Source organism: Oncorhynchus mykiss, chromosome 23 (genome assembly GCF_057628025.1).
Source record: "Oncorhynchus mykiss isolate SJ-2025 chromosome 23, ASM5762802v1, whole genome shotgun sequence".
NCBI lineage: Eukaryota > Metazoa > Chordata > Actinopteri > Salmoniformes > Salmonidae > Oncorhynchus > Oncorhynchus mykiss.
The window spans coordinates 22,427,566-22,453,347 of record NC_143044.1 but is presented as its reverse complement, the minus strand read 5'-3'; the positions used below and the strand labels follow the sequence as shown (position 1 = coordinate 22,453,347).

Genomic DNA, 25,782 nt, shown 5'->3' with positions numbered 1-25,782 from the left:
GTCTCAAGATAGACTTACACACACTCCCACTCATTTTTACACTGGCAATGATATTAACATGGGTGTCGTCGTGATGCCCGGTTTGTTTTCTAACGATCTACTGCAGTAGTATAGAATCCTGATTGCCTGAATTCTCTGGTGTTAGTTGTTGGTTTTATGCTTGCTTGTCTCCTTAATGGCTTGTTTGATTTTGTGAATGAAGAAACTCTCAGCACGACAGTTCAGGGCAGGAGGGAGCCACCAATCTGCCCAGGTATACTCACTGCTCCCCGGGTCACTCCAGGCCTCACCTAGCCTACAAGCTTTCTGATCCATGGATGTCCCCTGTGGGGACCCTGGATTTCATCCCATCTGTGTGTGTGTGTGTGTGTGTGTGTGTGTGTGTGTGTGTGTGTGTGTGGGGAGGGGGGAACTGGGACTCTAATGTTCCAATTTTGTCTGAACCTATTGGTTTGGAGTTTGTGATGACATCTTTTTGTTTTTAACACACTTTAAAGTAACTGTCCGCTGTTTCCAGAATGTATTAAATATGACCTATAATTCATTACAATATGAGTGAAATAGTCCTTCCAAAATGTTTTAATGGAGTATGTTAAAAAGCAGCTTCTCTGTGTTGGAATGGTGTGTGTGTACCCCAACAGCAAAATAATGTGGGGGTATACCAGTCGTATAAAAATATTCATGCAGGTAGACCACAGATTGGCCAGCTCATCCTCTGAGGAAATGGCAAGCATTTGACCTGTACTGTAGGTGTTTTTTTGTGGGGGTTTTCTCTCCAAGTTATGCTTTGGCACAAATGAGAACAGGATGATTCAACAACATTGTTTGGGTATCAGTTAACAGAATATGAACTTTTAAAAGTTAGATTTTCACTGGACAGTTACTTTAACACATCTCCCTCAATGTTCCCCCCTGCTGGGTTACTCTGGTAACACCACCTACTGGGAGTAAACCTATGATTGCGGAAAGGGTACTCTGGTGGCCAGTGCATGGAAGTGTCAGGATTTCTTATTCATAGAGTTGGAAGGATGCTTGGCAAGCTTACTTTTTTCTTGGGTCAGTGACTACTCTGTTACAGCACTTTGACCTTAACATGATGGACTTTGCCTATGGTGCTTGAGTAGTCTTTTGGTAAGATTTGGGATTGTGCATGTTGGGGGGGGTGTTGGTGTCTGTTGGTGTGTGAAAATGCATTTTCTGTTTGTGAGGCTTACATTTGTAATCCTCCTGGTCCCCTCTGGGACATATATTTTCACAGTGTGAGTCTGAACTGAACCTGTGTTTCAGAGTGGTGGTGCTGGAAAGCAGGCCGACCGACAACCCCACAGCAGCCAGCAACCTCTACATCCTGGCTGGACACGAGAACAGCTACTGATCACACCACACAGCATCTTGGTTACACAAGACACTACAGACAGACTACTGCTTTAGCTTCACAGGAGACTGATCCTTCAAGGGTCCACTTCCAACTTGCCTCTTACTTCCTTTTAACACCTATATTTATTGTGGCATGTAACAAAGAACTGGATGACTTCTATATGATTTCATTTTAGAATTAAGTGTTGCCACCACTGCTAGCATCTTAGCCCATACCACACAAGTGCTTAATTGACCTCTATTTAATTGTAAATATAAATGTAGTATTTTTTTCGCAGAAAGGGACCCTGGCTACTCCGGGGTTGTAAACTAAAGACTGGTCATGTAGATAGGTGTTCTGTACCGGTATGGAGACTGTAAAGATTTAAAAGGGTGGTTCAGAGGGTCAGTTTGAGCACTAAAAATGACTTCTTGTTCTCTAATCATGTGACAAGGGACATGATTTGATCCCCTCTGAGGTTTGGCTAAGTCTGAGCAGCAAGGAAGTACCACTTACTGGTAATGTCATTCTGCACGCATCGTCATCCCAAATGTGGGAACTCCCTTTGTAGCTCGCTTTGAGAAATATCTAATGGGAGATCAACCATTTCATTCTTAGCTTCCATTTTATAACTCTATGAGATGAACATTTCAAACTGTTTTAATTGCAGGCTTACTTCCCAGCTAAGTTGTATGCTTTTTTTAATACTGTGGGATCACTGGTGTTAAAATTTGCACAAAAAGGTATTTGAAGAAAAGAAAAGTGCCGTTGTATGTAACTGTATATGTGCTTGTAAACTTTAAGTATACATACATATGTTCTCACAAGCTGTGACACAGGGGTTGCATTAGCATAGGTAGACTTATTATGGAACACTCACTGAACATTACTGAAATACCATAATGAGACTGTGGAGGGAGAAATGTCAAACTTAAACGGACTCAAACGGTACTGTTTTGATCACCGTTTCATGTAATTCTCAATGGTAATATCGATCATATACACTATAGTCAAATGGACAAAACACATTCCTTACTGTTGGACTCAGTGAAGATGTAAAAAGAATATGAATGTTACATTTTGTTTGTAATGTAATGCCAAAATGTGTTCTTGATTTATGGCCAAAATTAGTGCGGTGTCTCTACCTCGTGCAATGTTGAACAAAAGGAAACGAGTTGTGTAGAAGAAAAAAAAGTCAGTAAAAACACTACAAGATTCATGTTGGTTTTAATTTACACAGTAGGAATGTGTAATGATTATGGACAAACTAACTTCCTTTCTGGCTCATTACCATTTTCATATTGCAATGCACATTATATGTATATAGTGTAAAATAAAATCTGTTGGTTTTACATACTGTATAATTGCCTATATTTTGTTTCAAATGTGTAACAGATTTATGAAACAAGTTAACACATTAAAAGAAGGAACTGAAGCTTGTGTGTCTGTTTGTCGTGGAGAAATATTGATTGAAATGCAAAATAAGTTTCACATTGTCTAGTTTGCTAGCTTTGTAGATAAGTTGCACATTTTTCAAAGGGAAGAACTGTTAAGCAGCCACTGTGATCGTTTTCAGACATTCTTTGGTTATGACGAGGTATAACATATTGATTACAACAGACTTATTGTTTAATTTAAGTCTTGTCACAATTTACATTCTATTTTGATTTGGGGATACAGATTTTCTTGATGGCACATTTGTTTATGTTAATGAGTATACTGTATGCAAAATATATTTTCACCGTGGATATTGAAGAGATCTCAAATTGGAAACTACTAACTTAAAAATAAAGAAACCTATACAGCATTTTTACAGGTCAATGTCTGTTGGTCTTCCAGCATGTTTTATATACATAGATTGTATTGCACTGTACACAGTGCACAAAACATTAGGAACACCTTAATATTGGGTGGGCCCCATTTTGCCCTCAAAACATTTTGTCTTAATTTGTCAGGGCATGGGCTCGACAAGGTGTTGGAAGCATTCCACAGGGATGCTGGCCCATGTTGACTCCAATGCTTCCCACAGTGGATGTCTTTTGGGTGGTGGACCATTCTTGAAACACGTGTGAAAAACCCAGCAGCGCTGCAGTTCAGCGCCTGGCACCTACTACCATACTCCATTCAAAGGCACTTAGATCTTTTGTCTTGTCCATTCACCCTCTGAATGGCACACATACACAATCCATATCTCAAGGCTTAAAAATCCTTATTTAACCTGTCTCCTCCCTTTCATCTACACTGAAGTGGGTTTAACAAGTGACATCAATAAGGGATCATAGCGTTCACCTGCTCAGTCTGTCATGGAAAGAGCAGGTGTTCCTAATGCTTTGTACACTGTCTATATACCCCTAGAATTTCACTGGCACCTATTTGAAGCCTTTCTCAGCGAAATGTGTTTCTTTGCTGGTGAAGCTCTAGTCACACTTTTCACACGGCAGTCCCACGTTCGATGCCTAGGTGGGCGACTCTTGGGGTCTTGCCTGCCTCGTGATCACTAGAGTTCTGGCTGTCTGTCTTGTCTTTCTCTCCTCCCCCCGACCTAGAGGACACAGTATATATGAGGTTACTGCAACGCTAATAGTCCAAAAAAACTTGATACCCCATACAGCATTACTTGAGTCATTCCATCATGTATTTGACAAACATTGTTTATTCAACTTCAAATGAATCGTGGTGTAAAGTGCTGCTGATAAGTGACATTTTGGTCAGCAGATACAGTGTATCTTACTTTTTCTTGAAGAGCTTCTTGAAGGAGCTACGGAAGCCTCCCTTCTCCTGTTTCCGGCTCCTCTCACTGAAGGGGGTGTGGTAATTCGCCTCAGCCTTCCATCTTGGCTCCTCCCCCCAAGGTGGGCTCCCAGAGTCCTACATAAAGGAGTAATATTTGTTATACAGACACCCAGAGGTCTATAACAATATCACACACATAGTACATACTAGTCACAAATAGGCCCCAAATTGACACACACACCTCCCAGCAGTGCATAGCACTCACATTTATTTCTATGGCTGACCCACCCCTTTTCCATCTAAAAATGAACAACAGTCTTAGGGCTTCTCATAAACTCAACCCCACTGCTTATTAACTGTGGGCTCCATCCAGCCACTCCCTGATGCCCACCTTGTTGTGGTTGTTGTTATGCAGCTCCTTGTCAGTGGCTGCTATCTGTCTTTCTGGCTCTGCTTTGTGCTGCGGGGGGCTGATGGGGCTGTTGCTGCTGCTCTGGCCCTTGCTGCTGCGTGGGTGATATTTATTACTGGACTGCCTCTCTAGCTTGGCATGTTGGTGGGCCCCATGGTCCCTCAGGTGGTCAGACAGATGTCCGTGGCCACTGTCCCCACTCACAGTGCTGTCCAGCTGCAACCCGTTCAGGGATTTGCTCTTACACTGAGCGGCCTGCAGGGGGCGGTGGTGGTGAGCTTGCATCATTTGGGCCTCGTCCGGCGACACGCAACCCCGGCCAGGCAGCTGCTTGTACCTGCTCCCCCGGCTGCCCCCTCTGTTGTAGACCTCGCCAACAGCCTGATGGCTCTTAGGGCAACGCACAAAGGCGATGTCGATACTAGAGTCGGACGAAGCACTGGAGTAGTGGTCGAACAGGGACACGTTGTGGAGGGACGAGTCCGCATCCTCATACAGCCCCTCCAAGCCTGGAGGGTCCCCAGGGCGAAGGAACTCACCTTGAGCATCGGACAGGGCTGAGCCCGGGGTCAGCCGTTTGCCGGGCAGCTGCTCTGATGACCCCATCTCAGGGATACTCTGCAGGCCTGGGGGTTTGAGGCGAGGGTTGGTGTCAGGGGAGAAAAATGGGATGGGGGAGTCGGAGTGGTGGGCCTCGCTCTCCCAGTCCAGGAAGCGTCTAGACTGGATCTGCTCCAGGTGCCTCTGCTTGCTGCGTTTCACCTGGTTTCCATGCTCTCTGTGAGGGGAGAGGGAGAGGCTGTCAGCGGGACAGAGAGTTAGTTAATCAATGCATTAATGACTGACTGCTAATATTAATGGCTGAGTGTAGTCAGAACATAACTCACAGTATTGCGTTGCTGGTGGGGTAAGGGGAGCCCATCTCATTGGCTTGCATAACGTTACCACAGTCCACATTTTTGAAGAACTGCTTCATAGTTGACCTGCAACAAGAACAAGGTTGGAACTATATTTGTGCTTCGTTCACAGGATAGTTGGAACTAGGAAACTGACATTTTCGACTTGCTAACTGTATGTAGTTATACATGTGCCGCGTTCAACCAGTTAGCAAGTTGGACATTTCAGAGTTTCCTAGTTCCGAGTAGCACGTGAACGTGGCATTAGCCTCACAAAGAATTCTTCTTTATTTGGTCATATTCACAGGAGAATGTCTGTAAGGTATATCATCACAGTTCATTGTCCTCAGAGCAGTCCATCTGAATCCTGTCCCCATCTGCACAATCTTACCAAAACACCAAATCTGAGCCTGGATCAGAAGCTGACCTCTTGAGCTCTTTGCGGTTGTGCAGGAGCAGCTCTTTGTTGTGCTGCAGTAGGTGGGCGTACTGGGTGGTGAAGGCTCTGACCTGCTGGATACAAACCAGCAGCAGGTAGTAGTCAGGGTGCTCTGCATCCGTCTGCTTCAACAGAGTCTGAAACCAAAACAGGCCACACAGGGATGCTATTGACTTATCCCAGCTAGCACATAACGTTCTGAGAAACATATGTTTCTTAAAGCTTCGTGACAGTGTGGTTATTTTGCATACAACGTTCCCACAACTTTCTGTAAATAGTGCAGGATAGTTGCTTGGCTTTTGAATATTCTCAGCACATTTTTAAGGATTTTTTTTTCTTTCTTGGCATTTAATTACTTTAACACAATGTTTCCTAAAAGTTCAAACATGGTTACATTTAATTTAATTTCTGGTCATGTTCTAGGAATGTACTCCAACTGGTTTGATATCGGTAATGTTCTCAAATAGTTCCGCAAACGAAAGAATGTTCTTCTGTAGGAATTTCAGTACTTCCACAGAACATTGCACACAAGTTCCCATTAGGTTCTATTTAATGTCATGTTTTTACTAGATTCTGGGAATGTTCTAAAAAAATAAAAAATAAATGTAACTTAAGTGAATGTATGGTTCTCTTTTATGTCAGTTCTTGGTCATATTCTGGGACAGTTCAAAAAAGTTACATTCTACATATTGACATCAATTAACTCAATTCCATTCTCAGAACATGAAGAAAATGTTCCAGAAAAACCACAAGAAAATGTTTAATGTTCAGAAAGCGTTCTAAGAATGTTATTTAGAAACATATACATTCTGGTATAAGAACATGAAGAAAACTTTAGTAACGTTCAGAAAAAATTCATGATTTGATTTAAAAACATTTACATTCCATTCTCAGGGTCAGGAAAACTCTCTCGATCCTCTATCTTGTTAGGTGTGTTCATGTGTGTTGGTGAAACTTGATCTTAATGAGTGCTTGTTTCCTGGTTGGTTGAACAGACTAAAATGAACAGCTATGTATGTGGAAAAAAACATCTAGCTTCACCCTGGTGGCTCAGTGGACTAGGGATAGAGAACAGAAGGGATAGAGAACAGAAGATCATAGGTTTGAATCTTTCTGATGCCACAATCAGTGTCACAATCAGTGGTGTAAAACTACTTTAAAGTACTACTTAAGTAGTTTTGTGAGGAATCTGTATTTTACTATTTATATTTTTGACTACTTTTACTTCACTATATTCCGAAAGAAAACGATGTACTTTAACTCCATACATTTTCCCTGACACCCAAAAGTACTCGTTACATTTTGAATGCTTAGCGAGACAGGAAAATGGTCCAATTCATGCACTTATCAAGAGAACATCCATGGTCATCCATACTGCCTATGATCTGGCAGACTCACTAAATACAAATGCTTTGTCTGTAAATTATGCCTGAGTGTTGGAATAGTCCTGTGCTATCCGTAAACAAATCTATACTTAAGTATATTTTAGCAATTACATTAACTTTTAATACTTAAGAACATGTAAAACCAAATACTTTAGACTTTTACTCAAGTAGTATTTTACTGGGTGACTTTCACTTTTACTTGAGTCATTTTTTGTTCAGGTATCTTTATTTTTACTCAAGTATGACAATTGGATAGTTTTTCCACCACTGGTCACAATAACAAAATAACTGTTTGCATGATTAATGCCTAGGCAAATTCCTTTCCATGTATCCTATTGTATCTGTGCTTGGCGTTCAAAAAAAGTGAACCCAAAATAAGCTAGCAGTGTTATTAAAAGTCTTATTGATACATTCAGGGAAAGTTTTAAGTTATTTAATTACCTTCAGATAACCTATAATGTCCATTATCAGAGTGGCAATAAAACCTAAGTGAAACAGGGAACCGGAGTGAAACATTCTCAGAACCTCCCTGCAACCTAAAAATGTACATTACCAGAACAGCCAAATGTTTACTTCTGTTCTCAGGAAACATGTAGCTTTGTTCCACAACCAACATGAAAAAAACATACATTCCCACAACTTCCAACCAATCAAATGTGCTAGCTGGGATGTGAACCTGGCACTAACCTGAGCAGTTTATACAGTCACCGCCACTCTGATTAGAGATAACATACTATGATGGTGACGACTCTCTTTTCTAAATACCTATGGTGTGTTGGTGGTGTACTGTATGTATCAGATGTGAGTGTCATGGAGCCTGACCTGCAGCAGCTGAAGGTACACAGGGATCCTTTGCACTGGCTGGAGAAGCAGAGTGTGGAGAGAGGGGCGTGTCGTCTCGTCCCCGTTGATGTCACCCTGGAACATCAGACAGTCAATCAGAGAAGAGACCGTCATTTGGCCGTCACAAGTCCACACAGAAGTCATGTGAAATCAATTGTCGGAAAAGTTTACAGAGTAATAAAGACTGGGGATAAGATGTCATTAAAAAAAACTAAGTCATAATAAACTTCACTCAGGTATGCTCATCATGTGCTCTTTGTTCATCGAAATGTCAGAGATTTATTAAACGATCATTCGTAACAGGATTTCCTGAAATAACCCTTTCTTTCTGGATAACTGCACTACTGTGAGTTGTTCTCTGTGGGTAGCTCTATGCAGTGATTGTGGATATAGGGTCGTACTGAGGGTGCTGCATATGAAATAAATAAAAATAAAAATACTAGCCCTATATTACTCCTGTATGAGCGGAGTAACCCAAGCTAAAACACCCCCAACTCAAAACATCTTCCCATGGCCATGATTGCGGTCAATACTGCCTGGTTGTTCAGCATTCTTTGTTTACCTCAAACAGGCCGGCTGCTTTTAGTGTGGTGGTGGTCAACATGTTGACCACAGACAGACATTCAGGCAGCTCCTTCAGATACGACACATAGAAGTCCAGGAAATCACTCTGTTGAAGACAGACAAGATGGAGAATTAGAAACACAGGCAGACATTCAGCCAGTCAGCCAGTCAGTCAGTCACTGAAACTCAGAAGATAGGGTCATAGAGTGTAGACAGACAGACAGACACAGTCAGTCAGTCACTGAAACTCAGTAGATAGGGTCATAGAGTGTAGACAGACAGACAGACACAGTCAGTCAGTCAGTCAGCAATTGAAACTCAATACAGTGTCTTGCGAAAGTATTCACCCCCTTGGCATTTTTCCTATTTTGTTGCCTTACAACCTGGAATTAAAATTGATTTTTTTGGGGGGGGGGGGTTGTATCATTGGATTTACACAACATGCCTACCATTTTGAAGATACAAAATATTTTTTCTTGTGAAACAAACAAGAAATAAGACAAAAAAAACTGAAAACTTGAGTATTATTCACCCCCCTAGTCAATACTTTGTAGAGCCAACTTTTGCAGCAATTACAGCTGCAATTCTCTTGGGGTATATCTCTTTAAAAGTGTAGACAGACAGACAGTCAGTCAGTTAGTCATTGAAACTCAGTAGATAGAGTCATAGTCTAGACTAGAGTGTAGACAGACAGAGAAATGATCTGGAACATAGACAGAGACTAAATCTATCCTCTCTCCCCAATCCCCATGTCTCTCCTGAGTGTCAGATGTGATCTTGTGATGAATTTTAAGGACTCAACATGTGATGGTGTAATTGGTGAGGAGATGCACTGTGTCACAGCGGGCACGGTTCCACGATGGGAAAAAATGGGGCTTAGACCCGTTAGTTGAAACTTGTGACCCCCCCAGTTTTAGTTTAATGTCCCTACATTAAAATTGCAAAAAAGTACAAATTATTAAACGAAGGTAGGCACAAAATCTGTATCTCCGCTGCACTGTTTCAGCACAATGGACAGAATGTGTGTAGGGGGGGCTATGGAAAGCCACTGGGGTGGTTAGGTATGACTCCTTTGGGTTCCCATGAAAAGCGGGAAAAAACACTTCTCATCTGAGGTAGGCTAAGTGAAAAATGTGTAACGTTTGATTTCGATTTATAAGGGCGTGGTAAAGCTGCTTCACTTATCTCTGCCTCCCGCCCCACCACAACAGAGTTTAGATAGCTTCTTAGCTAGTTAGCTGTAAAAAGCATTAGTGTTTTTAGCCAAACCAGCTAATCTGCCACGATGGATATCAGAAATTGGCTTTGCCAAAGTACACAAACAAAGAAGGAGAAAGACAGCAATGAGCAGCAGCATCAAACCACCAAGGCAGCCGCCAAGCTCAGCAGTGATGAGAGGGGATACTAGTCAGTTGCACAGCTGAATGCATTCAACCTAAATGTGTCTTCCATATTTAACCCAACCCCTCTGAATCAGAGAGGTGCGGGGGCTGCCTTAATTGTCATCGGCCGCCAGGGTAGCAGTTGTTGTTGGGGGTTAAAGGGACATTTTTTATATTTCAACTTCATATTCATCATCTCCAGCATGACCCCAACATCAATATATGTGAAAACTGTGTGTTTCTGTGTTTTGACATCATTGGTGTGCATTGTGTGATTTTAACCAATTATTGCCTAGCAATTGCCTACTTATTGGTTGAGGATGATGTCATTGGAAACGCTTATCTACCTCACTACAAAACCTAGAAACATGTAGCAGAACTGCAGATTTCTCCACCCTGACAGCTCAGGGATTCCAACCAGTGACCTTTTGGTTACTGGCACAACAATCTTGACCGCTAGGCTACCTGCCACCCTTGAGAGGGCTGGAATACTTGGTTACTGCTGAATGATGCCCCTGGGTATAGCTACATATCGGTATGTTTCATCATAGATTCAGATACATTCTATTATGGATTTCTTGGTAGCCGATTGGTTTTCATGGTTGTAAATGGAACTGTATGTATTGGAAACATGTTTAAGGTAGGCCAGCATTGCTTAATTGATTACTTGGGTCAAATTTGAATTACAGAAGTGTATTGTGCCATATAACAATGTGTTGCTGTACTCATGAGCGACATGGTTTTCCATGTTTGAAGCGGGCCTGTAGGCTTATTTGTTTGTCAAGCCAGGCTGCATCTCACTGTATTTGACTGTAGACTATGTTTTGGTTATTTGGATCTCCATTCACCTTTTGTTATACTGTGTTTGTTTACTGTTAATGTAACTAGCCTAAATATAGATTGTCATGCCTTTTTGATCTGATATTTTGGCACCGCTACTACTTGGCACCACTGTTTTATTCGGTTTGCATTCACAGTTGTCAGTATTCTAAGGCAAACTGCTATTCAGTATTTTAGTTTTTATGCATAAATGACTAGGCCAGTACTTTCAGCATTTAGTTTGCATTATTTTGGTAAGACAGCAGTGTGTACAGCTGCATTCACATAGGCTGTTTGTAATAGGTGAATTACCTTATCTATCTTGTAGCCTGTGTTCATCACCAATATGTACTTGCTTGAGTGCAGTGGTGTCAAACTCATTCCTCGGAGGGCCAAGTGTCTGCAAGTGTTTAGTGTTTCCTTTCAATTTAAAACTAGACAACCGTTGAGGGGCGTTCCTTACTAATTAGTGACCTTAATTCATAAACCAAGTGCTAGAGAGGAGCGAAAACCCGCAGATGCTCGGCCCTCCGTGGAATGAGTTTGAAACGTACTTTAGTGTGTAAGGCGCTGTCCATTGTGCTGATACAGTGCAGGGGTGATAGGCTACAGATTAAACGCCAAACCTGCCACTCAAGCACTCAATCAATAGTCTCAGAGTCTTGGCATTTGAATGTTTAGAGTCTTGGCACTTTATGTTTAGTGTGACATAAGCAGAATTCAATATAATTCCAATGCAAGAACCCCCCAAAATTGTGCCGCCTCACCTTAGTCACTTTATCCTAGCGCCAGGTCTGAGTCACAGCCTTTCCCCTGGACAGTCTCCTCTGGGGGCCCTAACTGCTAACGCCACCAATCAATTAATTTCCCTCGTTCAATCAGTCCCACCCACTTAAATCACATTGGTCCTAATACAATAAGCACCTAATAGACTGGATACTGTATGTGAGGGGTAATGTAGTTTGCAGCCAGACTGTGGCACAATCACTAGAGTAGAGCCCTGAGTTTCTCTAGGTCAGTTTACCTGGTCCGGGTTAAACCCTTGAAGGCTCCTTTCCATGACTTCATGGGTCATTGTTGGCTGTGAAAAAAGGAATACCTCTTTGCTGGTGAGCCTCATGAATACATCTCCCATGATGCCCTGCCACTGGCGCTTGAGCACCCTCTCCTGCAGGGTGTGAAGCAGCTCCAGGTGTTGCTGGATGAGGAAACGTAGAGAACTGGGGAATGGCCTGGAGAGAGACAAAGGAGAAGGATACAAAACACATCACCACATTACACTGTGAGGAGAGAGAGGTTCAGAAGAGTGGTTGATAAAAGCTCAAACAGAACTGGAGAAATGTGAAAAGATATGAAGGCTGGATGGATGAAAGAGAGAGGGAAACAGATGCATTTAACTACAGAAAGAGACAAAGGAGACGACAGAATTGAAATGATGGAATTGGAAGATGCATTTAAACATGGTGGTGTTAGCAGACAGAATACTGAGGTAAATGGACCAGTGAAAGTTGTTGTTATAATAATGGGAGTAGGCTAGTAATAGTAATTGCACTGTAAGTAACAGTCATAGCATGCTGACAGTAATAGCATGTTTCACAGCAGTATTTTATATTTTGCAGCAGTAATTTATCATTCGTTGTTTATGAACCTGAACCTAAGGGTTCTACCAAGGTCAATGTTGAGAACAACAGTTAAAAATGTAATTTGCTTCAACGAGTCATAGTGCACTATTAAACCCTAACCCTGAACCTTAAAGCACTGGCCCAGTGCGACAAATGTACAAACCTAATTGAATTGGTTCCTACAAAGCCTATATTTATGTAATAGTGGTCCATTGGCTCTGTTGCTGTGAACTATAACAAAACCGTTCAGCCACAGTGTGGCTACTACAGTGGCTTGTGAAAGTATTCAACCCCCTTGGCATTTTTTTGTTGTTGTTGCCTTACAACCTGGAAAATTGATTATTGGGGGTTTATCATTTGATTTACACAACATGCCTACCACTTTAAAGATGCAAAATATTTTTATTGTGAAACAAACAAGAATTAAGACAAAAAAAACCTGAAACCTTGAGGGTGCATAATTTCACCCCCCAAAAGTCAATACTTTGTAGAGCCAACTTTTGCAGCAATTACAGCTGCATGTCTCTTGGGGTATGTCTCTATAAGATTGGCACATCTAGCCACTGGAATTTTTGCCCATTCTTCAAGGCAAACTGCTCCAGCTCCTTCAAGTTGAATGGGTTCCACTGGTGTACAGCAATCTTTAAGTCATACCACAAATTCTCAATTGGATTGAGGTCTGGGTTTTGACTAGGCCATTCCAAGACATTTAAATGTTTCCCCTTAAACCACTCAAGTGTTGCTTTAGCAGTATGCTTAGGGTCATTGTCCTGCTGGAAGGTGAACCTCTGTCCCAGTCTCAAATCTCTGGAAGACTGTAACAGGTATCCCTCAAGAATTTCCCTGTATTTAGCGCCCAACCAGTATTCCTTCAATTCTGACCAGTTTCCCAGTCCCTGCCGATGAAAAACATCACCACAGTATGATGCTGCCACCACCATGCTTCACTGTGGGGAGGTGTCTCGGGGTGATGAGAGGTGGTGGGTTTGTGCCAGACATAGCGTTTTCCTTGATGGCCAAAAATCTACATTTTAGTCTCATCTGACCAGAGTACCTTCTTCCATGTGTTTTGGGAGTCTCCCACATGCATTTTGGAAAACACCAAACGTGTTCGCTTATTTTTTTCTGGCCTCTCTTCCTTAACGCCCCGATCTGTGGAGTGTATGGCTTAAAGTGGTCCTATGGACAGATATTTCAATCTCCACTGTGGAGCTTTGTAGCTCCTTCAGGGTTATCTTTGGTCTCTTTGTTGCCTCTCTGATTAATGCCCTCCTTGCCTGGTCCGTGAGTTTTGGTGTGCAGCCCTCTCTTGGCAGGTTTGTTTTTGTGCCATATTCTTTCCATTTTTTAATCATGGATTTAATGGTGCTCTGTGGGATGTTCAAAGTTTCGGATATTTTTTTAACTCAACCCTGACCTGTACTTCTCCACATGACATGCCCTGACCTTAGTTATCTTTGTTTTCTTTATTATTTGGTTAGGTCAGGGTGTGACAAGGGTGGTTTGTGTAGTTTTTGTATTGTCTAGGGGTTTTTGTATGTTTATGGGGTTTCCCATTCTAGGTGTTTTTATGTCTATGGTTGCCTAGATTGGTTCTCAATCAGAGGCAGCTGTTTATCATTGTCTCTGATTGGGGACCATATTTAGGTAGCCATATTCCTTGGATAGTTTGTGGGTTGTTATTCTATGTTTAGTTGCCTGTTTGCACTAGTCATATAGCTTCATGGTTCATTTTGTATAGTTTGTTCAGTGTTCGTTCTTTTCATTAAAAGAGTTATGTATGCTTATCACACTGCGCCTTGGTCTCCTCATTATGACGACCGTGACACCACAACTTTGTCCCTGACCTGTTTGGAGAGCTCCTTGGACTTCATAGTACCGCTTGCTTGGGGGTGCCCCTTGCTTAGTGGTGTTGCAGACCCTGGGGCCTTTCAGAACAGGTGTATATATACTGAGATCATGTGACACTTAGATTGCACACAGGTGGACTTTATTTAGCTAATTATGTGACTTCTGAAGGTAATTGCTTGCACCACCTTATTTAGGGGCTTCACAGGAAAGGGGGCGAATACATATGCACGCACCACTTTTCCGTTTTTTTATTTTGGATAATTTTTTGGTTATTTTTTAAATTTCACTTTATCAATTTGGATTATTTTGTGTATGTCCATTACATGAAATCCAAATAAAAATCAATTTCAATTACAAGTTGTAATAAAACAAAATAGGAAAAACGCCAAGGGGGATGAATACTTTTGCAAGGCACTGTACATCTCACATAAATGTGTAAATAATAACCGTCAGTGGTACAGTACCGTTTGTCTTTGGTGTGGAGGTCCTCTGTGCTGTTGAAGGTGATGTTGGCTTTCAGCAGGAGAGACAGGTACGACACATACACCCTCTCTGACTCCAACAGCTCCAGGGCAGCCATCTGCCTCTTACCTGACACACACACACACACACACACACACACACACACACACACACACACACACACACACACACACACACACACACACACACACACACACACACACACACACACACACAACGTGCAAAAGAAGCAACACACTGACTTTCAGTTGAAGTCAGTTTACATACACTTAGGTTGGAGTCATTAAAACATGTTTTTCAACCACTCCACACATTTCTTGTTAACAATCTATAGTTTTGGAAAGTCGGTTAGGACATCTACTTTGTGCATGACACAAGTCAGTTTTCCAACAATTGTTAACAGACAGATTATGTCACTTTTAATTCACTGTATCAGTGTATTCACTGTAATCATCTTCCACCATAGTCCCTGTGCCCAAGAAAACAAAGGCAACCTGCCTAAATGACTACAGACGCATAGCACTCATGTCCATAGCCATGAAGTGCTTTGAAAGGCTGGTAATGGCTCACATCAACACCATTATCCCAGAAGCCCTTGACCCATTCCAATTTGCATAGCGCCTAAGCAGATCCACAGATGATGCAATCTCTATTACACTCCACACTGCCCTTTCCCACCTGGACAAAAGGAACACCTATGTGAGAATGCTATTCATTGACTATAGCTCAGCGTTCAATACCATAGTACCCTCAAAGCTCATCACTAAACTAAGGATTCTGGGACTAAACACCTCCCTCTGCAACTAGATCCTGGACTTCCTGACAGGCCGCCCCCAGGTGGTGAGGGTAGGTAGCAACACATCTGCCACACTGATTCTCAACACTGGAGCCCCCCAGGGGTGTGTGCTCAGTCCCCTCCTGCATTTCCTGTTGACCCACGACTGCATGGCCAGGCACGACTCCAACACCATCATTGAGTTTGCAGATGACACAACCGACAACAACGAGACAGCCTACAGGGAGGAGGTCAAAGACCTGGCAGGGTGGTGCCAGAATATCAACCTATCCCTCAACGTAACCAAGACTAAGGAGATGATTGTGGACTACAGGAAAAGGAGGACCGAGCACGCCCCCATTCTCATCGACGGGGCTGTATTGGAGCAGGTTGAGAGCTTCAAGTTCCTTGGTGTCCACATCACCAACAAACTAGAATGGTCCAAACACACCAAGACAGTCGTGAAGAGGGCACGACAAAGCCAATTCCCCCTCAAGAAACTAAAAAGATTTGGCATGGGTCCTGAGATCCTCAAAATGTTTGACAGCTGCAATATCGAGAGGTATGGTTGCATCACTGCCTGGTACAGCAATTGCTCAGCCTCTGACCGCAAGGCAGGCCCTGTACATCACTGGGGCTAAGCTGCCTGCCATCCAGGACCTCTACACCAAGCATTGTCAGAGGAAGCCCCTAAAAATTGTCAAAGACCCCAGCCAGCCCAGTCATAGACTGTTCTCTCTACTACCGCATGGCAAGCGGTACCGGAGTGCCAAGTCTAGGACAAAAAGGCTTCTCAACAGTTTTTACCCCCAAGCCATAAGACTCCTGAACAGCTAATCAAATTACTATTTGCATTGTGTCCCCCCCCAACCCCTCTTTTACGCTGCTGCTACTCTCTCTTTATCATATATGCATAGTCACTTTAATTATACATTCATGTACATACTACCTCAATTGGCCTGACCAACCAGTGCTCCCACACATTGGCTAACCGGGCTATCTGCATTATGTCCCGCCACCCGCCACCCACCACCCACCAACCCCTCTTTTACGCTACTGCTACTCTCTGTTCATCATATGTGCATAGTCACTTTAACCATATCTACATGTACATACTACCTCAATCAGTCCGACTAACCGGTGTCTGTATTTAGCCTCGCTACTGTTATTTTTCACTGTCTTTTTACTGTTGTTTTTATTTCTTTACTTACCTATTGTTCACCTAATACATTTTTTTGTACTGTTGGTTAGAACCTGTAAGTAAGCATTTCACTGTAAGATCTACACCTGTTGTATTCGGCGCACATGACAAATAAACTTTGACTTGATTTGATCACAATTCCAGTGGGTCAGAAGTTTACATACACTAAGTTGACTGTGCCTTTAAACAGCTTGGAATATTCCAGAAAATTATGTCATGGCTTTAGAAGCTTCTGATAGGCTAATTGACATCATTTGAGTCAATTGGAGGTGTAACTGTGGATGTATTTCAAGGCCAACCTTCAAACTCAGTGCCTCTTTGCTTGACATCATGGGAAAATCAAAAGAAATCAGCCAAGACCTCAGAAAATGAATTGTAGACTTCCACAAGTCTGATTCATCCTTGGGAGCAATTTCCAAATGCCTGAAGGTTCCGTGTTCATCTGTACAAACAATAGTACACAAGTATAAACACCATGGGACCACGCAGCCATCATACCGCTCAGGAAGGAGATGCGTTCTGTCTCCTAGAGATGAACGTACTTTGGTGCGAAAAGTGCAAATCAATCCCAGAACAACAGCAAAGGACCTTGTGAAGATGCTGGAGGAAACAGGAACAAAAGTATCTATATCCAAAGTAAAACAAGTCCTATATTGACATAACCTGAAAGGCCGCTCAGCAAGGAAGAAGCCGTTGCTCCAAAACCGCCATAAAAATGCCAGACTACGGTTTGCACCTGCACATGGGGACAAAGATCGTACATTTTGGAGAAATGTCCTCTGGTCTGATGAAACAAAAATATAACTGTTTGGCCATAATGACCATCGTTATGTTTGGAGGAAAAAGGGGGAGGCTTGCAAGCCCGAAGAACACCATCCCAATTGTTAAGCATGGTGGTGGTTTCATCATGTTTTGGGGGTGCTTTGCAGCAGGAGGGACTGGTGCACTTCACAAAATAGATGGCATCATGAGGGAGGAAAATTATGTGGATATATTGAAGCAACATCTCAAGACATCAGTCAGGAAGTTAAAGCTTGGTCGCAAATGGGTCTTCCAAATGGACAATGACCCCAAGCATTCTTCCAAAGTTGTGGCAAAATGGCTTAAGGACAACAAAGTCAAGATATTGGAGTGGCCATCACAAAGCCCTGATCTCAATCCCATAGAAATGTTGTGGGCAGAACTGAAAAAGCATGTGCGAGCAAGGAGGCCTACAAACCAGACTCAGTTACACCAGCTCTGTCAGGAGGAATGGGCCAAAATTCACCCAACTTATTGTGGGAAGCTTGTGGAAGGCTACCTGAAACATTTGACCCAAGTTAAACAATTTAAAGGCAATCCTACCAAATACTAATTGAGTGTATGTAAACTTCTGCCCCACTGGGAATGTGATGAAATAAATAAAAGCGGAAATAAATCATTCTCTACTATTATTCTGACATTTAACATTCTTAAAATAAAGTGGTGATCCTAACTGACTAAAGCAGGGAATTTTTACTATGATTAAATGTCAGGAATTGTGAAAAACTGAGTTTAAATGTATTTGGCTAAGGTGTATGTGAACTTCTGACTTCAACTGTATATACTGTAGTTCTGTTGGCTGGGTGTCTCTGACTAGCAGAAGGGCCCAACATCGGCTATGATTCATATATAAAGCACTTCTCCATAAACTCCCATACTACCTCACCTCACTTCTAAACTGGAAATTGAGTAAGTATGTAAGATACTCACTCTCAAGACTGGTTGGTACTAGAGGTTCCACTGATCTCCTCTGCTTTAGGGAAGTCTGCTTTCAGTTACTATGCCCCACAGTTCACTTTAAAACTAGATTTTTCTGGTCCCAAAAGGGGAATTTGGGGCTCTGATAATATATATTCCCCTTTTGGGACCAAAACATCTAGTTTTAAAGTGAACTGTGGGGCATATATATATATGTATATATTGATTGTTTGATTGATTGTATATATTCGTTTCTACTACCCTTTTTGAATGTAATATAAGTTATTTGAAATGTTGTAACTGTAATTTTGTAGTGATCATTCCTGAATGTGTTGCTCACATTGTTTCAATTGTTGTTCTCAGGCCACCACTGGAAATGAAGGTTAATAAAAACAAGTGTGCTTTTTACACAGCTGTGACCTATGAAATGGGAATAAGTCTATTGACTACAAAAACATTTAATGTAGGGCTCTGTAATGTAACAAGGGAATAAGTCACTGTGTGTAATGTCAGTGGTGATGTGCCTCACTGTTTTCTGAGGCACTCTGTGCATCCGTGTCGTTCCGGCTCTCTTTCGATTCTGTCCACACTGGAGACTTAGACTGACCCCTCTGGGGCAGGCCACCGGCTGCCTCCTGCTCTGAGTTAGAGGCTGCACCACACACAGTACATACACAGGGAGAAAACACAAGCATTGTCAATGCGATTCCGCGGTCTCTGATTGATTTCATGTGCTGTAACATCCCTATACAGCCGACGGGTATTTGATTCAGCTAAAGCAAGTATGTTCAATGGCTAACCCTAACCCACTGGGCACACAGTGGTTGAAGCAATGTTTTCCACGTCATTTCAATGAAATGACGTTGAGCCAACGTGGAATAAACGTTGAATTGACGTCTTTGCCCAATGGGTAAGGACCAGCTAGTCAGTACATCGATGACACACATACAGGATCTGCTATGGATTCTGTCTGTCCCTCAGAGGTATAACTCACTCTGTGTCAAGGCTATGGTCCTGTGTGGAGAGATGCTGGGCAGGCTGGCAAAGTAATGCTGGATGACGTTGAGCTCTGTCTGGTTGGAGAGACACTCATGGCCCTCCCCATGGCAGTCCCCTTTGGAGCTTTTTCTGACAAAATCAAGGGGAATGGTGAGTTAATTTCAGGTGAAGAAAGTATGTGCGTGAATGTTTGTGCATGCTACATGTGTGTCACATACCTCTGTTGAACGGGCCGGATCTCTCTGCTGGTCTCTGATCGGAGGAACTCCAGGCCATCCTGTAGCTCTTTCTGTCTGCTGCTAACCTCTTTGATCTGGGTTAGAGCACTGCTCAGGTCCTCCTAAACACAACCAGGACATACATTCAGTGGCCAGTTTATTAGGTAGGTTCACGAAAATGGTTTCGCTCCTACAGACAGAGTCACATGGCTTTGGCTTGCTATATAAAGCAGGCAGACAGGCATCAAGGAATTTAGTCACTGTTCAATTGAATGTTAGAATGGGCAAAACGAGGGAACTCTCCACTTTTTCACGTGGTATGATTGTCGGTGCCAGGCGCGCCGGTTTCAGTATCTCAGAAATGGCCGGCCTCCTGGGCTTTTCACGCACGACAGTATCTAGGGTTACCAAGATTGGTGCGACAAACAAAAAACATCCAGTCAGATGCAGTCCTGTGACCGAAAACAGCTCATTGATAAGAGAGGTCAAAGGGGAATGGCAAGAATCATGCAAGTGATGCGCAGTACAGCATCTTGAAATGCACAACTCATCGATCATTGTCACGGATGTGCTATTTCAACAGATGACAACACCGGGTTCCACTCCCATCAGCTAAAAACAAGAAGAAGTGGCTCCAGTGGGCACGTGATAAACAACATGGGATAATTGAAGAGTGGAAAAACATTGCCTGGTCCGACAAATCCTGGTTCCTGTTGCGTCATGCTGATGGCAGATTCAGGATTTGGCATAAGCAGCATGAGTCCATTGCCCCAGCCTGCCTGGTGTCAACAGTATAGGCTGGTGCGGTGGTGTAATGGTGTGGGGAATGTTTTCCTGGCACACGTTAGGTCCCTTGATACCAATTGAGCAATGTTTCCATGCCCCAAATAATTCAGGTTGTTCTGGAGACAAAGGGGGTCTGACCCGGTAGTAAATGGGTGTATCTAATAAATTGGCCACTGTGTATAGCACAATCACATCACTATGATATCTAGCTACATTCACAATGTAGATTCACATGTACCATGTACCAGATAACTACATACTGCAACACTTTTTTTGTGTGTTAAGCATCCTGCTTGAATTGCTAGAAACTGTTACTGGTTTTACTGTAGTCCACTTGTATGGTATGAGCAGAATGACAAACAGGCAATTTTTTTGGTTTCAGATATCAGTGAAGATCCGTTAAGTCATGTGGGGAGTACGGTACCTTAAACGTGTTGAGGGAGTTCCTGATTCCCATGATCCTGTCATCCAGGTCTCTCTGGTGTGCCTGAGCCCTCTCTTCCAGACTGCTGTCCCTCTGCTGCAGCGCAGCCATGTCCTGTAACACCCCCTGGAGCAACGTACGCAGCTCTGCCACCAAGGACTGCAGCTGGAGCACCAGGTCAGAGGTTAGCAGTCAGGATGTAACAACCGTTACTACAGTGATATGATTGTTTGTGACATTGCTAATGGCTCCAAAATGTCCAGAACATAACTGTGAAATGCTACATTGGTTCCATATGTGTGGGTGAATAAATGACTTAGCTGTTTTAACCATAGTAGTAATAATTTTGTGGGTGCTTATATTTGTCCTACTTTACACATGTACAAGTGTGTATTAATACGCATGCGTGAATCGGAAATATTTTTTTCCCTGAGACACCCTCGGAGAGTGGAGTCACGGCCAGGATCTGAAATGATCAACAGCGTCCCTGGAGCAAATAGGGTTAAGTGCCTTGCTCAAGGGCACATGGACAGTTTTTTTTACCATGTCGGCTTGGGGATTGGAACTAGCGATCTTTCGGTTATTGGCCCAATGCTCTAGAGGGTTCTCGTATGGGGACAGCCCAAAAAGCCTTTTTCTAAGAGTGTATCAGCGGTCAGCTAGGTCACAGCTCATTTTGCCACAGGGTTTGTTTCCTACAACGCTCTCCACTGAGTCACATTATCCTCGTTATCTTTTTCATTGTTGTTGTCGTTTGGGGTGTCCCAATTTCTCTTTTTCCCCTTCTGTTATATGCCAGCAGTGATTCCCTTTTTTCTCTCCTTTGGTGTAGCTGCCGTTCTTAGGATGTTGGGTTATTGAATTTAGTCTGCAGAGATAAGTGAATCAGCTCATGTGAACAGACAGGGGTTCAGGCTGCTGCCAGCCCCAGTCATCTTCTCTTCACTCCTCTACTCTGTGGATACGGTCATGTGAAAGCCATCAGGCTGCAGATTCATTAGGGCAGCTGCCCTTCTTTACAGATGTACAGATGTTATCTCTGTGTTGCTGTGCAATACCCTGCCTCTGCTCACTCCTTTAGAGTGCATAACAATGCAGTACACACGCAACACAAACAGTACCTTACAGCAGTGCAACAACGTCTGTGTATTATATTGTACCTTACAGCTGTCCAGTACTGTTACGATATTTTACATATCTGTAGCATTTTGTTAGAACATACTGTATACCAGTCCATTGACATGCATTTACATATAATAAGATTAGAGACAGGCCGTAGCCAAGGCTATTCCCATTTCTCTGGCATTGTGTCTCTTGCAAAGGGACTGACTATAGAGCTGTTTACCTGAAAAATCTCTAGGTTGGCCTCCTCCATTTCCTGGTTTTGTTCTAGAAGTCAAGGCCATCAGTTAATCACACATCAATATGGATTTACTGTAGCTCCCTGTCACTCACACATCACTATGGAGAAAATCCTCAGTTACTCAGACACAGCTCCCAATTATACACAAACCATTATTTGGAGATACAGAACAAAATAGACTATGATAAAGACAAATCATATAGTCATGTGGGATGTCCAACACAATGTCTCATTTTGCAGCCTATGCACAGTAAATAATGTAAGAGTAAACCCTTACAAGTTACCCAAACTCTGAAATTCTACATGAATTAAGGTAGACAAGGCTTGTGTCATCAAACAGTTGTACCATAGTGGAAATACCCTACTGAACTCAATATGTTTCTGTTCAAATGCCAAATGTCCAATCAGCGAGCAGCATTTAAAGGTCATTTTAAATGTCTGCTTATCATACATTATGCATTTGAGCTTGTGCTGGAATTACATATTCTGAACAGGAATACAAATTTCCTGAAAAAAATAACAATGTAAAAGATAATTCAAGACAACTAATTTGGACCAAATTTGAAGTATTCCAATGGTTGTGTCGTGCGTCAGAGTTTTGCCACTTAACCAGTTCTTAAGACATTGGATAGTCAGATAGTCATGTAATGCCGAAGAACATTGAATGAGAAATTCAAGCATACCAACTTTGTTTCAATATTTTTCCAATAACTGTCCATCAACAACAGGTTTCATAAAAAGCGTATTTGTCCATGTAACCAGTTCAAACACATAAAACAATCTGTTACGCACAGCACCCCAAAGATATTCCACATCAACAATACAATTATTTTTCTTTACTGTAGCATCTCTATAAACCATGTGACTACCAACAAATCATAAAAACACAAAACCATCCCCATCTTGATTATAGAACCAGAATTTACCTTCTGTCTTGCTGTTTTCCATAGTTCCTGTTCCTACCTAGACCACAAACAGTGTTGTGTAGTTTTAGTGTTCAAGGCACTCCTCTGTTCTGTCCTCCTCTGAACACTGTCCTGCCGAACCCTCGCTCTAAACCATGTGAGTCTGATGATCCTCCACACAAAAAGGGCCCTTGTGTACAGTAAGTGGAATGATGGTGGGAGAGGACAGACAGAGAGAGGGAGAGAGATGGAAGAGAGGGGTAGAGCTTAAGGGCTTTTGACACTCCTTCATGAGGAGACAATTGGACAGCTGATTCGATTTCCCCTTAACATGAATGCCCAATTTCATAGAAAAGATCAAACAGAACTGTGACACAGGATTTGGTCAGCTCAGGCGGGTGACATGCAAAAGGTAGTCAGGATATGATGCCATTTTAGTCACTGTACATTTTCTATGTGATTCCATACAGTATTTGGCCAAGTTTACTTGATGACTGTGTCTGTATGTTACTGTTAGAAACAGTGATGTGTGATGTGTGTTATGAACACAATTAAGTAGGCCTATTGCATATGATGCTGTAGTATATTTTTACTTCAGCATGTTTGTGCAGTGTTTCTACTGTATAGTGGGTATGTGTTTTGGATTCACTGATACACACAAGGATTCACATTTCCCCAATGTTTTTTTAAAACTGTGTGGGTCTCTATGAATGAGTGTGTTATTGGTATCAGACTCTAGTAGGGTTAATGTTAATACTGTATACAGTGATGGCATTACGCTCCTCCACACCCCCAGGACCAAGTTCAGCTCCTTGGGGGAATCAGGCTTTCAGCCCCTTTCTCTTTAGAAAGGCTTGTTGATAGCTGTGCTCCTTGTCCCTTGTAGCGTCAGCTGTGTTCTGTGTCAGTTGCCCTGTCTAGTTGTGTCCATTTTTTCTTGTTTATTTTTAAAATTGAGATTCTGTATAATGAAAAGTACTGTACAAATGTGATACATTATATTCTGTCAGCGTTGTGTGAGTGAGTCAGTGTGATTAGCCTTCTACTGCAGTAGGCTAAATCAGGGTCACAGTGATTCTTGGTAGTCTTTTAAAAATAGATATTTAATTTAACTAGGCAAGTCAGTTAAGAACAAATTATTACTTACAATGACAGCCTACCACGGCCAAACCCGGACGATGCTGGGGAAATTGTGCACCGCCCTATGGGACTCCCAATCATGTCCGGATGTGATACAGCGTGGAATCAAACCAGGGACTATAGTGACACCTCTGAGATGCAGTGCTTTAGACCACTGCGCCACTCGGGAGCTTGTCTTAAACAAATTGACACACCTCACATACATGATTATGGGCTTACATTTTTTTTTTTTTAAAGACACCTGTTCCACTTCAGATAGAGTTGAAATGTATTCAATTGGGAGTTTGCATCCCAATATTAAACTTTATTTACATCAGAGAAGACTGAAATATAACAACTGTTTGACATAGAAACACAGGATTTCCGTCAGTTAAAAAAAAACGTATTATATTAATTATGTAATTACAAAAAATATTAATAACGGCACTTTTGGTCATTGACTGCAGGAGAGGACTACGTGCCTTATGATGCCAGCGGGCACAGTTTCTCAAATCTCAGAACTGATCACTCCTTCCACAGCTTGCGGTCTTCCAAGAAAACAGGAAGTTGTGTGTGTTGCCTCTCCTTATGTAGCATAGCCTTATTACCAGTGTCACAAGTTCTGGCCTTGTGCTTGGAAGGCTGCAGCACAGGTCCACTGGGGATGAAAAGCTAGTTCAGATGCTCAACAAAAGGATGTGTGTTTCAATGAAGAGCATACTATTCCCACAAATCAAGGCCTTCCTGTGAACAATGTTCTGATTCTTTGTGTGTTTGTGGAGTGCTGTACTACCCTAATAAGCGTATGGGAATATTCTCCACCGATCTGATACGCTGGTTGGGTGATGCAGTACATGCGCCATGCTACCTCCCACCATACAAACCACCCCCAGCACTCTAGGCTAGCTTTGGGTTTTTTTTTATTTTATTTTTTTTATTTTTATTTTTATTTTTTTTTTATTTCACCTTTATTTAACCAGGTAGGCTAGTTGAGAACAAGTTCTCATTTGCAACTGCGACCTGGCCAAGATAAGGCATAGCAGTGTGAACAGACAACACAGAGTTACACATGGAGTAAACAATTAACAAGTCAATAACACAGTAGAAAAAAGGGGAGTCTATATATACATTGTGTGCAAAAGGCATGAGAAGGTAGGCAAATAATTACAATTATGCAGATTAACACTGGAGTGATAAATGATCAGATGGTTATGTACAGGTAGAGATTGGTGTGCAAAAGAGCAGAAAAATAAAAATAAATAAATAAAAACAGTATGGGGATGAGGTAGGTGAAAATGGGTGGGCTATTTACCAATAGACTATGTACAGCTGCAGCGATCGGTTAGCTGCTCGGATAGCAGATGTTTGAAGTTGGTGAGGGAGATAAAAGTCTCCAACTTCAGCGATTTTTGCAATTCGTTCCAGTCACAGGCAGCAGAGAACTGGAACGAAAGGCGGCCAAATGAGGTGTTGGCTTTAGGGATGAT

General features: G+C 42.3%; 2 protein-coding genes across 44 annotated transcripts in view; one reads left to right on the top strand and one right to left on the bottom strand.

Annotated features, from left to right (window-relative positions):
* LOC110502596 (mitogen-activated protein kinase kinase kinase kinase 3) overlaps nucleotides 1-2,792 on the top strand; it is a 67,893-nt gene extending 65,101 nt beyond the window's left edge. For 15 of the 38 annotated variants that reach the window (XM_090217091.1, XM_090217080.1, XM_090217085.1 and 12 more), the window contains one exon: nucleotides 203-2,792. In XM_090217091.1, the coding sequence (XP_090073217.1) occupies nucleotides 203-485 (283 nt within the window). In that variant the 3' untranslated portion in view covers nucleotides 486-2,792. The remainder of the gene's footprint in view (nucleotides 1-202) is intronic. The other 23 variants (XM_090217101.1, XM_090217095.1, XM_090217098.1 and 20 more) reach the window with 3 other exon arrangements.
* LOC110503062 (uncharacterized) lies at nucleotides 2,568-23,419 on the bottom strand. 6 transcript variants are annotated; one of them, XM_090217107.1, is made up of 15 exons: nucleotides 23,198-23,419; nucleotides 22,254-22,297; nucleotides 20,909-21,073; nucleotides 19,699-19,820; nucleotides 19,476-19,609; nucleotides 19,011-19,133; nucleotides 14,768-14,894; nucleotides 11,930-12,062; nucleotides 8,628-8,735; nucleotides 8,045-8,140; nucleotides 5,790-5,974; nucleotides 5,390-5,485; nucleotides 4,482-5,280; nucleotides 4,089-4,225; nucleotides 2,568-3,899 (listed from the first exon to the last, which is right to left on the bottom strand). In XM_090217107.1, exons 1-15 carry the CDS (start codon nucleotides 23,217-23,219, stop codon nucleotides 3,788-3,790), a joined length of 2,403 nt encoding a protein of 800 aa, XP_090073233.1. In that variant the 5' UTR covers nucleotides 23,220-23,419; the 3' UTR covers nucleotides 2,568-3,787. The 6 variants fall into 6 exon arrangements, with proteins under 6 accessions (XP_090073233.1, XP_021437098.3, XP_090073234.1 ...); XM_021581423.3 differs by having other exon boundaries at nucleotides 5,826-5,974; XM_090217108.1 differs by having other exon boundaries at nucleotides 4,482-5,301; nucleotides 5,826-5,974; nucleotides 23,198-23,415.
* Nucleotides 23,420-25,782: the final 2,363 nt, after the last annotated feature.

Excerpts from the sequence above, each read along its gene's own strand:
- LOC110503062 (XM_090217110.1), bottom strand. The coding sequence starts at position 23,219 with ATGGAAAACAGCAAGACAGAAG. Across the intron at positions 21,074-22,253 it reads CCAACCTAGAGATTTTTCAG|CTGCAGTCCTTGGTGGCAGA; the intron begins GTAAACAGCTCT and ends CTGGTGCTCCAG. Across the intron at positions 8,736-11,929 it reads TGAGGCTCACCAGCAAAGAG|AGTGATTTCCTGGACTTCTA; the intron begins GTATTCCTTTTT and ends TGTCTTCAACAG.